This window comes from Ascaphus truei, chromosome 1 (assembly GCF_040206685.1).
Source record: "Ascaphus truei isolate aAscTru1 chromosome 1, aAscTru1.hap1, whole genome shotgun sequence".
Taxonomy (NCBI): domain Eukaryota; kingdom Metazoa; phylum Chordata; class Amphibia; order Anura; family Ascaphidae; genus Ascaphus; species Ascaphus truei.
Genome location: NC_134483.1, coordinates 188,023,096 through 188,038,716, shown reverse-complemented (window position 1 = coordinate 188,038,716; position 15,621 = coordinate 188,023,096). Strand labels below are relative to the sequence as shown.

At 43.8% G+C, this 15,621-nt stretch overlaps 1 protein-coding gene across 7 annotated transcripts in view; it reads left to right on the top strand.

The window, feature by feature from the left end:
* Nucleotides 1–15,621, top strand: part of SLC35D2 (solute carrier family 35 member D2) — a 121,873-nt gene that overhangs the window by 24,518 nt on the left and 81,734 nt on the right. For 4 of the 7 annotated variants that reach the window (XR_012801573.1, XM_075599213.1, XM_075599178.1 and 1 more), the window contains 3 exons: nucleotides 1,585–1,656; nucleotides 3,088–3,156; nucleotides 4,359–4,461. Coding sequence is in view for 6 of the 7 variants with exons in the window: in XM_075599213.1 (XP_075455328.1) it covers nucleotides 1,585–1,656; nucleotides 3,088–3,156; nucleotides 4,359–4,461 (244 nt within the window). In the remaining variant the exon portion in view is untranslated. The remainder of the gene's footprint in view (nucleotides 1–1,584; nucleotides 1,657–3,087; nucleotides 3,157–4,358; nucleotides 4,462–15,621) is intronic. The other 3 variants (XM_075599190.1, XM_075599185.1, XM_075599198.1) reach the window with 3 other exon arrangements.

The following is a 15,621-nucleotide window of genomic DNA, read 5'->3' as shown; positions in this document are numbered from 1 at the left end:
CTAAAAAAAAAAAAATAATTACCCAGAATCCCTGGTTGCATTGGAAGCATTGTATACTAAGCGATAATGGGGAAAAGCAGGGTTGCAGACCTCTGTGAGACATTTGAATGTGATCACAAGTGATATTTGTATTTATTTTAAAAGTCCTGGATTTCTAGGTAGTGTCTCAATACATGTGATGTCTTATATACCATATATCAAATAAATAGATCACTTGTGAGCACATTCACTGCACTGCAGCAAGGGATTCTGGGAAATTACATGCAAATGAGCCCACCATGTCACCTTTTGCCTGAAATCCATTTTTACATGGAACCCATGGGTTCTATGTAAAAATTGATTTCAGTAAAAAGGTGATACGTTGTGCTCATTTGCATGTCATTTCCCAGAATCCTTTGCTGCAGTGGAAGCACTGTATGCTAGGTGATAATGGTGAAAGTCAGGGTTGTAGACCTGTCTAAGACGTGAATGTGCTCATAAGTGATCTTTTTATTTGCGACAATGCAATCTAGTGGAGGTTTCTTGTCTCCTTTTTCACCCACCATAACTTAAAATGTGTATGTATGTATGCATGCATGCTCCGCATAGAGTTTAAAATGTGCAAGCATAGGAAAATAATGTCCACTCACAAGTCTTCTTAAAGGGATCAAGTGTTTACTGCTGATCAACGTTTCGGTCCTCAAAAGGGACCTTTGTCAAGAGGCAACTTAAACCACATAGTGCCAGCATTTACACCCTCAAAGAGAAACAAGAAAGTGACAGGAAGGGCTGCAACAGTGGTTGCATAGGCATCAACAAGACCAAAGAAAAGCAAACTCTGTATCCCTCCTTGTGAGGAGAGTGTGCTATGCAGTGATGTGTGAGAAAAATGAGATCATGCAATAACATGATACAATGTCACATGTCATGATATATCAAAACAAGTGTCAAGTGGGAATAAGGAAAATGAAATAAAGCAGTTCTGGTTTGTTCACTTATTCAGGCATAATGGAATATACCCTTATGATTGTCCCATATAGTTCCCTAAGGTATGCCAAAGATGAATTGAAAGAAGTTGAGTTAACATAATTGCCAAATTCTTCAAGAAAGGAAAGAAGACAAAAGATAATGTTCTCTGCTATTTCCCTAAGCCGGACGAAGGGATCCTCCCCTAAACATAGTGCCTTCGTTTCTCTGTATAATAAAAGGGAACAATGTCCATGAGACTTCAATAATTGCTACACAGTGCAACAGACTTCTATCTATCTATCTATCTATCTATCTATCTATCTATCTATCTATCTATCTATCTATCTATCTATCTATTATAAAAGCTGTACTAAAATGTTTCTTTAATATAATAATCATATTGTTAGAAAATCATATATATATATGATTTTTTTAAAAACATGATTATTATATTAAAGAACCATTTTAGTACAGCTTTTATAATTTATAGAATTCAGGTACAAGGTATCTAAGATATGAACATGGGAAGTATCTTGTTCTGAAAAACAAAACAAAAACCCATAATCATTGCTACATTCCTGTAATTGATACGTGTGAATATACCGCACTGATGTTATTTTTATTTTGTCTTTGCAGCTTGCCAATGTTTACAGTCCTTCGTAAATTTTCGATTCCATTTACTCTTGTTCTCGAAATGATTATCCTCAGGTATTTTAACCCTTTTTGTTCAAATCATCTGGTTCTCTTGACCATTCCCCCCCACCCCCGGTATTTAATGTGTCTCGGTTATTTTTGTAAACGTAAAATAGTATACACCTACCTTCTAAGATAGATGTGTGTGTGTGTGTGTATATTATGTCAGGGCCTTGATATAAAGGGTAATTGGTACAGGATAATGCCATAATGCAATTAGCTGAACGGAGAGTGTGGTACAAGCAATCCTACCATTCATACTTGGTGGACAACAACATAAGTGACAAGCACGCTGTCCTCCTGCATTAAACTTGCCCTCTGACAAACCATTATTTGATATACACAGCCACCACCTTTCCTACACTCCCTATGTGACTTGAAATATCTTTACGAAATGACTGAGGGACCTTTCTTTAACTAGATTGCCAGAGACGGGTGCGGCAAGTGCTGATTTTTGTGGTCCCGCCCCACCCACACAAATGTAGATATCTCAGCATTTCTGAACGCAAGATAAGATGAATATTTCATTGGGACACCATGGTTATATGCCATGTTTATCTCCAGCTTCTGCATCGTCCCGCCAATTATATTAAAGGTTTAGTTTGATGTCAGTCAGTTATTTAAGTTTTACATTTTGGATTAGAAAATGTATGCATAGTTATGATTTTCTAAAAAGTACTTTAGGCCGCAGGACTGATTGGTGCAGAATAATTTCTTTCTAAGTATGGCATAGCGCTTCTAATTTATACTTTACATAGAAAAAAACTGTAATGTACGTTGTAATGCTTTAGGGTCTTGATTATTAAAAATATCTTAACACTTTCACGCAATGGTTACTGCACACTCAGGCAGCATTGGGTTGCATTTTTATAGGACTAAACGTACTGCATGTAGCTAAGAGGGATTGTGCCATCGATCAGATCAAGTGGGGACAACAGCCCTGTACAGCATTTAGTAAACAGACATTTCTTAACCCCTTATATGCTAGATCAGGAAGTAAGATTTGTCATGTTCTTTGGTTTAGAGAACAACAATTTGAGAGAATCCTAACATTTCCTGCGGCATTACAGAAAGGTATTCTTCCCCCTTTCCTCAGGCTGTTTATCTGAGGAAATGCCCCCCTCTTCAAACACGCAGTGTTAAAACGACACATTTATTATTTATGGGGACTGTTAACTACAGTAGGTTTTCGGCACGTTCTGCAGTTATTATTGCCTTTTTGGTTTCATAACAACATTTTGACCTCTTTCAAATCGATATATACAGAGACCAGGAAGAAAACTATGCTAGGCCCCTTTACACACTCCTCTTACATTTTATTTTTGTCTCATACTATATACACTTAAAAAAAAAAATTGTTTCCAAATTGACTTTTTACACTTTGAGATACATGTTATTAAACTGCTGTCTGTGTAATCACGGTTTTTTTATTTTTTTTTTATACAGGAAATCATTTTCATTGTCTATTGTGCTCAGTGTAACTACAATCATAGTTGGGGCCTTTATAGCCGCCAGGTATGACTTTTCATATGATTTTCTGTAAAAGACGCCCTTGCTTTACATCCATTTTTTTTGCCCTTTACCGCATTTCTCCAAGAGAAACCTGTTCTCAATGGGGGTTATTTTATTAAACGTACTCATTGAAGTCAATGGGACTTTTCTGTGCAATAGTTCCCCCGATAGGCGCACAGTTCAAGGAATAATCCCCAATATATACTGTACGTGAGCAGAGCCTGTGCCATTTTCCTATTAGGTGCACTTATTCCCATTATGTGTTATAATATCATGCCATGTGTATTACTGCTGTACAGCGCTATGTACAAGGACGGCGCTATATAAATAAGATCTACTTACATTCCTTGTATGCACATTATGCCTTATTACAATGGAACTATCTGTTCCTATCCTTGCTCTGTCTCAAATATGAAAAAGAAGCGCACTGCTACCCATTTCCAGTGTCAGCAAATGCAATGGTTCAAACAAATAGTTGAATGGCCGTTTTGTTGCTTGAAGTGGAACATCTGGTCATGTTCTGGGCAGTAGAATTGTAGCTTGTCGCAGTTTCTTTCATACGCACTCGTGCTGGGCAAAAACTACTTCCACTTGCATGGAATTTCAACGGATTTATTTAACATTTCTACATCTCCCTTGCAGATTTTTTTTTACAACAGATTTGCCTATTTATTGATTTACTGTGGATTCAAATGAAGAACTGTAGAAAAAAAAAACCACGCAGTTGTGCAACTGCTGAATTTGTGTAAGAAATATCTGTGGTTTGCCATTTTCATTCCTAGAAAAATTCCCTCAAGGCATTGTTTTGTGTTTAATCCTCTGGATTAACGAAAGATCCCAGTGTGCGGTTTCATTAACTGTGGCACCATAAAATTCATTCAATGTTCATCATACCATTTTTCTTTTAAGAAATGTGCAATTCGTTCAACAATCCCACAATTCACATATTTACGAAAAACAGACTAGGAAATGATCTCAGACTTTCTGCAAAAGCAATAATGTGCATTTTACTGAAATGATGCAAGGGGACAGAATTTTCCAAACACAATAACTTGCGTAACCATTAATTATCCTTAACATTAAATGTTCATGGTAGTAATTCTTGTACAATTTAATGCAAATCAATAGATTATTGAAATTATTGTTTGAGAATATTTATTACTGGAACTTGGTCAGCATCATTCTAATGCTTTTTTTTCTTTCAGTTTTGATCTTTCTTTTAATTTGGAAGGATACATCCTCGTGTTCTTGAATGACTTCTTCACAGCTTCATATGGGGTTTATACCAAAGAGAAGATTAATTCAAAGGTAACAATCAGTTATTGAGCTTATTTACATCATAAATGGGGTGGAGAGGGAACGCATATCATCTAATAAAAAGGGCATTTTGCTGCTTTATATTTTAGTTCTACCTACCGGATGCTCTCTGTGAACGTTTATTTTACTTTGGGGAAATCTGATGTTTTTCAGTAATTCTCATTGGTGCAAGATAAGTAAAATGATAAAGAAAACCCCACTAATCTAATGAGTTGTACAGGCAAATATTTTTAGAGACAGTTAAAAGACTGAAGTAAACACGGTTGCCACCTTCTGACTTGTTTTTTTTTTTTTTTACAAAGTTTTTTATTTATATATTTAACTGTCTTACCTTCTTTGGCGGCATCATCTGGCAGCATATCCCCCTGTTGTTGATTGTAGAAAGAAGCTTGTGGGGAGCGCAGATGTCACCATATGTGGGGAAAAAAATGAAAAAATATACTGTATAGTGTATTATGTTCTACCGAAAAAACAGCTCAATGAATCACAGTTGGGGACTCACAATTTCTCAGTAGAGTAACAGCAGTGGATATGAACGTGTTGCATGGAAGGCTTGCTCAATATGAAGTATCAGGTTTCAGCAGGATAGGCCCTCAATGAAAAAGATGACACACTTAGTGGAACATTTCATGTTCAATGTATATATATATTTAAAGGCAATAGGTATTGCACTTACATTCTGCACTATGTGCATAGACACATAAAAATAATGATGCGCAGCTCTTGTGTTCACCGCCAACCCTGCTACCGAGATTGCGTTGCGTCACTTCCGGTTAGCCCGTCACGTCACTTCCGGTTGCGATTGATCGCAGAATTGGAACCAACGGGTCAGGGTGGTGCTGGATACACTCATAGACTGCTGCAGTTCAACTCTACGCGTTTCGCTTGCTTCCATCTTCGTCAGGAGTTCTTTTTTTTGCAGCATATCCCCCTGCATGCTCCCGTCAATATGGCCGTGTGTTGCCATGACAATGATGACATAAGGGCGCTATGAGACGTCACGTTGTCATGGCAGCATGGCGCCACATGGCGTCCCATTGTCATGGCAACGTGACGCTACATGGTGCCGTGACACCTTGTGCCGTCCTGTTGTCATGGCAATGTGACGCCATTTAACGGTAGAAAGCCATTTTCACGGAAGAATGCAGGGGGAAATGCCACTCTAGAAGTCAGTGAAGACTTCTGGGTCGGACCCCTGAGGCACGCTCTTCCTCGACCGTCCTCCTCTGCCGCCTTGTTTCAAGTTCACTCCAACCGATGGTCCAACTCGTCTGCCACCCTTCGCCCGAAGATTTTACATCAAAACTCGTAGCCTGGGGATATGTATCCCAAACCCGTAGTCTCCGGGTCAAACTCGGTGAGGTGGCAACCCTGGATATAAATGACAATGGCCTATCTTTACCAAGCAGTCTTCTGCAACGACAGACCATCCAACGCTGGACAGTTCATTTGCACACTGAGAGGCAGTTTAAAACCATTGTTGATTAATGTGGTTGATTACATTTCAGGGGGTAGTGTTAATCTTGGATATTGTCAACATTGCTCTATAGCACCTGGTGTTCTTGGAGCAAAATTGACACAAATGGCATAATTGTCCTGTTGCACCTCTATGTTTGAATGTATAAAGCACTTTGCTTTGGAATTTTTCCATATATGCCAAAGCTTGCCATTTGGGAAATGTCAAAAACATGAATTAGGGAGGCGTTACATGATGCACAACTTATGCATGGAATATTTTTTATTTATACTGCGCCTACAGCTGCATTTAGCGCTTTAGAAGAGAGTCCATACAGTATTGTAGTGCAACAGATAAGATCAGACAATAGGAAAGGAAATCTCTGCCCGGAGAGCTTACAATCTAATTGATAATGAGATGTATCATATTGTGCTACTGTGTATAAAATTGGGCAAGTTTAAGGTGTCATACATTTGGGGCTTCTAACAATCTGTACCAGATATAAGAAACTGTATCTTACCTTTGACATACAGTAATAGTGCTCCAAAAAATGGTACTTTCTTAGTTCCAAAAGTCATTGATACATAGTAAGGGGACTATCATGAGCATAGGATGAAAGCTTAGGAAATGGCCTAAGCTCTCCTGCTTTCTCATTACTCTGCAAACTGCGCTTTTAATTCATCATTAGTGATCATGTTCTCTTTTATGTGACATGAGAGAGCTGAGAAGATGCAGAGTTATGGGTCTGCTGGGGTTTCTGTCTCTCTCTTGCACTCTGGAGTTATGTATCTTCTGAGAGATCTGTGGAGTGGGGCAGGAGAGCAAGGAATTCTGTGACAATTTAGTTATAAATACGGAAACAGACTTTAAAGGGGCAATCTCTTCTCATAGAGTCAAAGTGTAGGGACATCTTTAATAGGGCTATATCTGGGCAATTGATTAAAAAAAAAAAAAATTATTACCAACATTTTTATATGTATTTAAAAAAATATTTTGTATTGTTAGTTTGTAAACATGGTGATCTGAGACTTGGGAGAGGTTTGAGTCCCTCAGGCTGAGTCCATGGTGTGGGAGACCACGCGGACGGGCGCGATCAGATTGCCTTAAGGCATTGATCGCGCCCATAGACCACGCGGGCGGAGGCAGGAGGGGGTGCTCGTTCCGCAAGAAATCAGTTGAAACTGATTTCTTGGCGCAACACGCAGACCACGTGAGCGGTTCGTCTAATGAGGGCGAACTAGCTCCGTGATGCCCCTAGGAACGCCCCCACAGCCCGTCCACCATGGACAGGGAAAGCACCCGCTTCACGCGTGTGACCTCACAGCCTCCGCACACCTCCGCGCGGGTGAAGGCGCCGTGGCCCGGGCCTCAGGCTACTCCCTTTTATTCTGATGTCCCTGTGTATTCAGCAAGGGCTTGTACAATCGGGGATCCCCTGCTCCCCTCTATTTATCTTTATTGGCTCTCTAATAGGGTGGAATACAGTTAAATAAACCATTTGGTTGATCAACACTCATAGGCGCATAGAGAACATTTAAATTATTTAATAACTATTGTTTTTTTGTCTGGCTACTTGGGACTGCACCTATTAACAATATAGTCCATACATTAGGCTCAGAAAATATGAGGCTACCTCTTAGGGCTAGATACGCAAAGCTCCATTAAATCAGGGCTCATAATGTAACATTACCCAACACAAGAATGGACATTATGTTCCCTGAGGTTAACGTGTAACCTCAAAGCTATTGTATGCAAAAAAAAAGCGGCAGTTCTACATCACATTAGCATAGGCAGCACATCATGTTATTGTAGCGTAATGTGAAGTATTTCTTGAGGATACTATGATCCAGAAATACGTGTTTAACTCAAGTGGAGAGGGAAATACTGCTATGTTAGTAAACTCGTGATTAACTGTTGCATTACAGCTACCCAGTTTTACACCTACAGCAATTTTTCAGGGTCTGGATGTAACGCCAAGTTTAGATATGACCTAACATTAAGTCCTCGCATTAACCCTAATGGACATTAGTGGATCTGCAATGCAAAATGAGTGTAATGTCTCATTTACATGTCATTATCGGTAACAAACGTTATAGTTCATGCAATGCTCTTTACAGGAGAAAGCGTAATGTTACATTAATGTCCTCTGAAGGTACATTGTTATTAGTAAAGTTACAGTAGGTTAATGTAACATTAGGTCACTTAAATTTTAACACTTCGTTTCTCTCTCTTTTTGTGTATGTGTGTACAATCCCTTGCTGCAGTGGAAGCACTGTGTGCTGGGTGATAATGGTGAAAGGTGGTGTTGCAGACCTGTCTAAGACATGCAAATGAGCATACAGTAATATTTCCATTTGCTGCATGCTTTACTGTGGAGGGTTTTTGTCACTTTTTTTACCCACCATAACTTAACTAAGTATGGTGAAACCTATCCCATGCTTCATTTTGCAAAGCCAGTATAACCAACCTCACACTGATGAGACCCATTAAGGTCAAAACGGCTGTCTGTGGGTGGGTTTACTGGCTATGCATCTTAATCCAGGCTGTGCTCAAAAGCTGTGAAATGCAGCAAGCATAAGCTTATAGGGGACCATGTTATATGGTGGTGTTACGCCGGTGCTGCCCGCAGACCAGACCCGTCCCTTCTACTGAGGTGAGGAACGTATATGGGCACGCACCCACAGCAAAAGGAGCGTGTCCGGAGTGTGGAGAATTAGGCGTTGCCAGGCCAGGTGATGTTAGCTAGCAATACTTGCCGGTACCGGTGAAGAAGTGCCATCGTCGTTGCCGTTTTAGCCAAGGTCAGGGATTGGAGAATTCCGGAAGGTCGTTGTCCAAGCAGGGGTCGAGAGCCAGAGATAGACGTCCACCAAGCCAAGTCGTAACCTGAGAGAATAAGAGAGAGAATGCCAGAGTAGTAATCCTAGTGGAAACTATGTCGAGCAACAAGTGAGAGGGAGGACAGGCATTATAAAGTGCGGCTGACCAATCAGAGGTGGAGGCAGACCTGGAGGAGTGCGTGGCGCTTTCCTGGATAGGTCCACTTGATTGGCAGGCAGGTGAGGACTCTTATTCTTGCAGGAGATCCTATTAGTCTGTTGGGGGCGTGGTTTCACTGCTAGAGCAGTGAATAAATTATCTTCACTCGGTGCTCGCTGTTCACGCGCGCGGCCGGAACACATGGCAGCCGCATGGGAGAGGAAAGAGCTAGTAGGAACGAGAGACCGTTGGGGACGGCGGGGAACCCCCAGAGTAGCAGGAGGTAAGTGGCGCCAGCGAGGGGCACGCACTTCGGCAGCGGGATTTAACAAAGGTGAGGAGGGACCAGGGCGTGGGTGCCGCGATCCCAGACTCCTCACAGTACCCCCCCCTCAGGATCGGCCTCAGGATGATTATTCCATGGTTTTGATGAAAACTTCTTTCAGAAGCTATTGAGGAGTCCGGGGGCATGAATGTCTTTAAGGGGTACCCACGACCTCTCTTCGGGTCCAAAACCCTTCCAATGGACCAAGAAGTTGACTTTACCTCTCGAAAGATGGGAATCTAGTAAAGCCTGGATCTCGTACTCTTCGTTACCCTGTACCATCACAGGGTCTGGTTTAGAAGTGTGGTCCGGAAAGAGGCGACTGGAGATGAAGGGCTTGAGAAGTGAGGTGTGAAAGACATTCGGGATTCTCATGCTTTGAGGTAGTTGGAGTCGGAAGGAAACCGGATTTACCTGCTCCATGATGGGAAAGGGACCCAGAAACCTAGGTGCCAATTTAGGGGAAGGAGTCTTGAGATGGATGTTCTTGGAGGAAAGCCAAACCTTGTCCCCGGGTTTGTAGTTGGGTGCCGGACGGCGGTGACGATCAGCCTGGGTTTTAGAAGTCAAGGAGGCTTTTTGTAGTGCAGATTGAATTTTGGACCAAGAGTCCTGTAGGAGGGCGATATGCTCGTCCACGGCTGGTACTCCAGAGGAGTTTTTTGAAATGGGTAGGCGAGCCGGATGGAATCCGTAGTTGATAAAGAAGGGAGTCTCACGGGTAGACTCATTCCTGGAGGAATTAAAGGCATACTCAGCCCAGATAAGTAATTCTGCCCAGTCATCCTGAGAGTTAGAGACAAAGCACCTTAAGTATTTCTCGAGGGATTGATTAACCCTCTCGGTCTGTCCGTTTGATTGAGGGTGATATCCAGAAGAAAAGGAAGATGAGATGCCCAGTCTCTTGGTGAAATTCTTCCAGAATTTGGAGACAAATTGGGAGCCCCGATCAGATACGATGGATGTGGGAATCCCATGGATACGGAAAATCTCTTTGGAGAAAATATTAGCTAGGGCGGGTGAGGAGGGTAATCCTTTTAGAGGGATAAAATGTGCCATCTTGGAAAACCGATCCACTACTACAAGAATGGTGTTCATGCCATTCGACCTAGGCAACTCCACAATAAAATCCATCGATATGTGGGACCAGGGACACTCTGGAATAGGTAAGGGTAAGAGAGACCCTGAGGTTTCTGACGAGGAATCTTGTTACGTGCACATACCGGCCAGGACCGTGTAAATTCAAGAATGGTTTTGGCCATATTGGGCCACCAGAACGTGCGACGGATGAGATCCAACGTTTTCTTGAATCCTGGATGCCCTGCCGAACGGACGGCATGTCCCCAGTCCAGTATCTCAGGAACGAATTTGGGCTCTACATACAAAGTGTCTTTCGGAACCTCAAGACCGGTCGGGAGATGTTTTTGTGATTTGATGATCTTCTCAAGATTCTTGAACGCCGCAGCCGCTATGATCCTTTGTTTAGGAAGAATGGACTCGGTGGTCTTTTCCGATCTCTCTTCAGAAGAGTATTGCCTGGAGAGGGCATCCACCATGACGTTCTTTGTGCCGGGAATATATGAGAGAACAAAATTAAATCTGGAGAAAAATAACGACCAGCGGGCTTGGCGAGGACCTAAACGACGGGCATTCTCAATGTACAACAGGTTTTTATGGTCCGTGAGAATAGTGAATGGCTCTTTTGACCCCTCCAGAAGATGCCTCCATTCTTGAAGAGCCAGTTTGATGGCCAAAAGTTCCCTATTGCCCACGTCATAATTTCTTTCCGCTGGAGAAAACTTTTTAGAAAAAAACCCGCAAGGGTGAAGTTTGTCCTGGGGAGAAAATTTCTGAGACAGAACCGCACCAGCCCCACAGTCAGAAGCATCAACCTCTAGGGTGAATGGGAAATTAGTGTTCGGATGTCGAAGGATGGGAGCAGAGACAAAGGCTTGTTTCAGTGTTTTGAAAGCCGTGGCTGCCTCAGGTGACCAAGATGAAGGATCTGCACCTTTTTGGGTCAGTGCCGTGATAGGAGCGATGATGGTAGAAAAGTTACGAATAAACTTCCGGTAATAGTTGGAAAAACCTAAAAATCGCTGAATAGATTTGAGGGAATTGGGTTGTGGCCAATCCACGACGGCTTTCAGTTTCTCTGGGTCCATGGCTAAGCCTCTGTTGGAGATAATGTACCCAAGAAAGGAAGTGGTAGACTGGTGAAAAAGGCATTTCTCCATTTTTGCAAACAACCGGTTCTCTCGGAGGCGTGAAAGCACAAACTTCGTGTGGATGATATGGTCCTGTAAGTTTTGGGAAAAAATAAGGATGTAATCCAGGTAGACAATCACAAAGCGATTGAGGACATCCCGAAAGATGTCATTGATAAAGTCCTGAAAAACTACTGGTGCATTGCACAAACCGAAGGGCATCACTAGGTATTCGTAGTGCCCACTGCGGGTGTTGAAGGCAGTTTTCCATTCATCGCCCTCTCGGATACGGATGAGGTTGTATGCCCCACGGAGGTCAAGTTTGGTAAAGAGGTTGGCCCCTGAAGTCTGTCGAAGAGTTCGGAGATGAGTGGGAGTGGATAACGAGTTTTCACCGTAATATGGTTCAGACCCCGGTAATCAATACATGGTCTGAGAGTACCATCTTTCTTCTTGACGAAGAAGAATCCGGCCCCCGCGGGAGAGTTGGAATGACGTATAAAGCCCCGCTTAAGGTTCTCACGAAAATACTCATCCATGGCTTCCGTCTCGGGCAACGAGAGAGGATAAGATTTGGCCTTTGGCAAGGTGTATCCAGGTACCAGGTCAATCGGACAGTCGTAGGAACGATGAGGGGGTAGGAGCTCGGATTGCGTCTTGCTAAAAACGTCCAAAAATTCTGCGTTAGGGGAAGGTAACTCCCTCTGAGGATTGGATGTGTTAGCTAGTAGATAGGACGGACGTTCCGTAGACAAAGAAGATTCTTCTGACCTTGACCTCCAGTCAATGGGATTAGGGGATACCCAATCGATGAGCGGATTGTGCTTCTGCAACCAGGGCAGACCAAGCGTGATCGGTGTACCCGGGGCATGAATCACGTCAAAGCCCAGAGTCCCTTTGTGAGAGTGAGAAGAAAGGGTGATAGGTCCGGTTTCCAAGGAGATATATGCCGGAGTGAGTGGCCGATTATCAATCCCGACCAAGGCAACGGGGGAGTTCTTCTTGGAAAGTGGGATTTGATTTTGTTCAGAAAAGGTCTGGTCCATGAAGTTCCCTCCTGAGCCGGAATCGATAAATGCTGCTGTGGAAGTGCAGAAGGTAGGACCGGAAAGGGAAACGGGAATGGTCAATCTTTTAGGGAGTTACCTTCTGGGGAGGGGGCAAGGAGATTTAGCACCCAGGAAGCGCCCCTTCGTACTCACTGGGTTTGGTCATTTCCCAGAGATGGTGGATTGTCAAGGGTACGCTGCTGAGAAGATCCGCAATGATGGCACGACTCTCCGTTTGAGCGAAATTGTCGTAAGGGTGCCCGAGGTTGCTGGACTCCGACTTGCATCGGCTCTGGGGCTCCCAGCGCAGGCAGTGGGGAGAAGACGGGTCTCGAGGTAGTAGAGAACCTGGAGAAGGAAGTACGGAAAGGCGTAGCCCGGGGTTGCTGATGCTGAGCGCGACGTACCTGAAGACGCTGGTCCATACGAATAGCCAGGGTGATGAGGTCCTCCAGCAGTCCTGGCCTGGGTTGTGAAGCAAGTTCATCCTTCAGGGAGTCCGATAGGCCATTCCAGAAGACGGAGACTAAGGCCTCCTGACCCCAATGAGTCTCAGCTGCTATGGTCCTGAATTCCAAGGCGTATTGGGCCACAGGCCGACGTCCGTGTGTAAGCTGCAGCAGGGAATCAGAAGCAGTCTCTTGTCGTGCAGGGGTATCGAAGACCTGTCGAAAGTCTCGTCTGAAGGCTGCGTAATCTCGAGTAATATCAGGACGCAGTTCCCAGATCGGGGAGGCCCATGCCAGTGCATTACCTGTGAGCAGACTGTATACATAAGCTACCTTTTTCCGACCAGTAGAATACAGCTGCGGAGCCATCTCGAACTGGATCTCACATTGTTTGAGGACGCCACGGCAAGCGTGGGGGTCCCCTGCGTAGGGCTTCGGAACCGGAATCTTCGGAGCTGAGGATAAAGTGGATGTTGAATCGGACTGCGCCGGTGGTGCAGCCGCAGGTGGTGCCTGTAGAGAAAGGTCCTGTACCTGTTGGGAGAGGTGAACCACTTGATCCGTTAAGGCCTGGATTTGTTGGTACATGTCCGTCATCATAGAGTCCACATCAGTCTGGTCTGCGTCTTGTGGGCTCGACATAATGTTACGCCGGTGCTGCCCGCAGACCAGACCCGTCCCTTCTACTGAGGTGAGGAACGTATATGGGCACGCACCCGCAGCAAAAGGAGCGTATCCGGAGTGTGGTGAATTAGGCGTTGCCAGGTCAGGTGATGTTAGCTAGCAATACTTGCCGGTACCGGTGAAGAAGTGCCGTCGTCGTTGCCGTTTTAGCCAAGGTCAGGGATTGGAGAATTCCGGAAGGTCGTTGTCCAAGCAGGGGTCGAGAGCCAGAGATAGACGTCCGCCAAGCCAAGTCGTAACCTGAGAGAATAAGAGAGAGAATGCCAGAGTAGTAATCCTAGTGGAAACTATGTCGAGCAACGAGTGAGAGGGAGGACAGGCATTATAAAGTGCGGCTGACCAATCAGAGGTGGAGGCAGACCTGGAGGAGTGCGTGGCGCTATCCTGGATAGGTCCACTTGATTGGCAGGCGGGTGAGGACTCTTATTCTTGCAGGAGATCCTATTAGTCTGTTGGGGGCGTGGTTTCACTGCTAGAGCAGTGAATAAATTATCTTCACTAGGCGCGCGCTGTTCACACGCACGGCCAGAACACATGGCAGCCGCATGGGAGAGGGAAGAGCTAGTAGGAACGAGAGACCGTCGGGGACGGCGGCGAACCCCCAGAGCAGCAGGAGGTAAGTGGCGCCAGCTAGGGGCACGCACTTTGGCAGCGGGGGTTAACGAAGGTGAGGAGGGACCAGGGCGCGGGCGCCGCGATCCCAGACTCCTCACAGGTGGCACTGTGTGCTCATTTGCATGTCATTTCCCAGAATCCCTTGCTGCAGTGGAAGCACTGTGTGCTAATGTGATAATGGTGAAAGGCAGGGTTGTTGACCTGTCTAAGACATGCAAATGAGCACACAGTAATATTTCCATAATACTGAAGTACATACATACATATATATATACATAACATACATACATATACATATATATACATTCTTGTGTAACTCATGTTCAACATGGCTGGGGACAGTTCCTGTTTCTACAGGCCTAAATAAGTCTGAACAAACAGAGTTCAATTTGGCATTAAGTGGGTGAGAGGTCACTTTCTCACATCTGACTTGAGAAGACAATTACGTATGACATTAGGCATTTAGTTAGTTCCTGAAATCTAAAATGTTAGTACATAATGGTTATAGAGAAATGGTTATATTGCAATCAAAATGGAGTCCCCCCTGATATGCACATTATGAGTATATATATATTATATGTATGTATGTACTTCAGTATTAAGTGATAACTTTTTTATTTGGACTAACAATTTATGTCATAGGACAAGCTTTCGAGAGTTCTCCTCTCTTACTCAGGTCGGCAATACTGATTAACAAAGGAATCAATGGCTAAAACAGGGGTTAGGAAAGCATAAAAAAAACCCTGAGATGTACAGTAGATAAGGTAGGGTGAGAAAGTGGTGTTTGAAGACATTGGTAGGGTAATACAACGGTGACAAGGAACAGCATGGAGGGGGAAGAAGATGCTATTGGGGGAGGGGGAAGAAGATGCTATTGGAGGGGGGGGGTTGTGGATAAGAACATTGGCAGAGAGGCAGGCAGGATAATTACAAACAATTGTGATAGTGTGTGAGAAACTCCATATCCGCATTAAGTCCTCTTATTTTGGTGTCAAAGAGTCTTATCATTCTGAGTTCAAATGTTTTCCGTTCTTGGGTGCGTTTAAACATTCCATTGAGGATTTTGATTTTTAAATCATTTATGGAATGATCTGGTTGTGAGAAATGATATCCCACTGCTGAGCAGTATCTTCCTTCTTCGTGGTGCTGTATAGGGTGTCTGTGCATATTCATTCTGCCTTGAAGTTTTTGGCTGGTTTCGCCAATGTAGCCTCCTTGGTCACATTTGTTACATTGAATCATATATACAACATTCCTGGGTGTGCAGCAGTATGATCCTTTAACATTGAATGTTCCATTGTTGGGACTGGCTGTGGGATATATATCTTGTCATATATGTTTGCAGAGGTTGCAACATGTTTTGATGTTGCATGTGTAACGGGTGTAC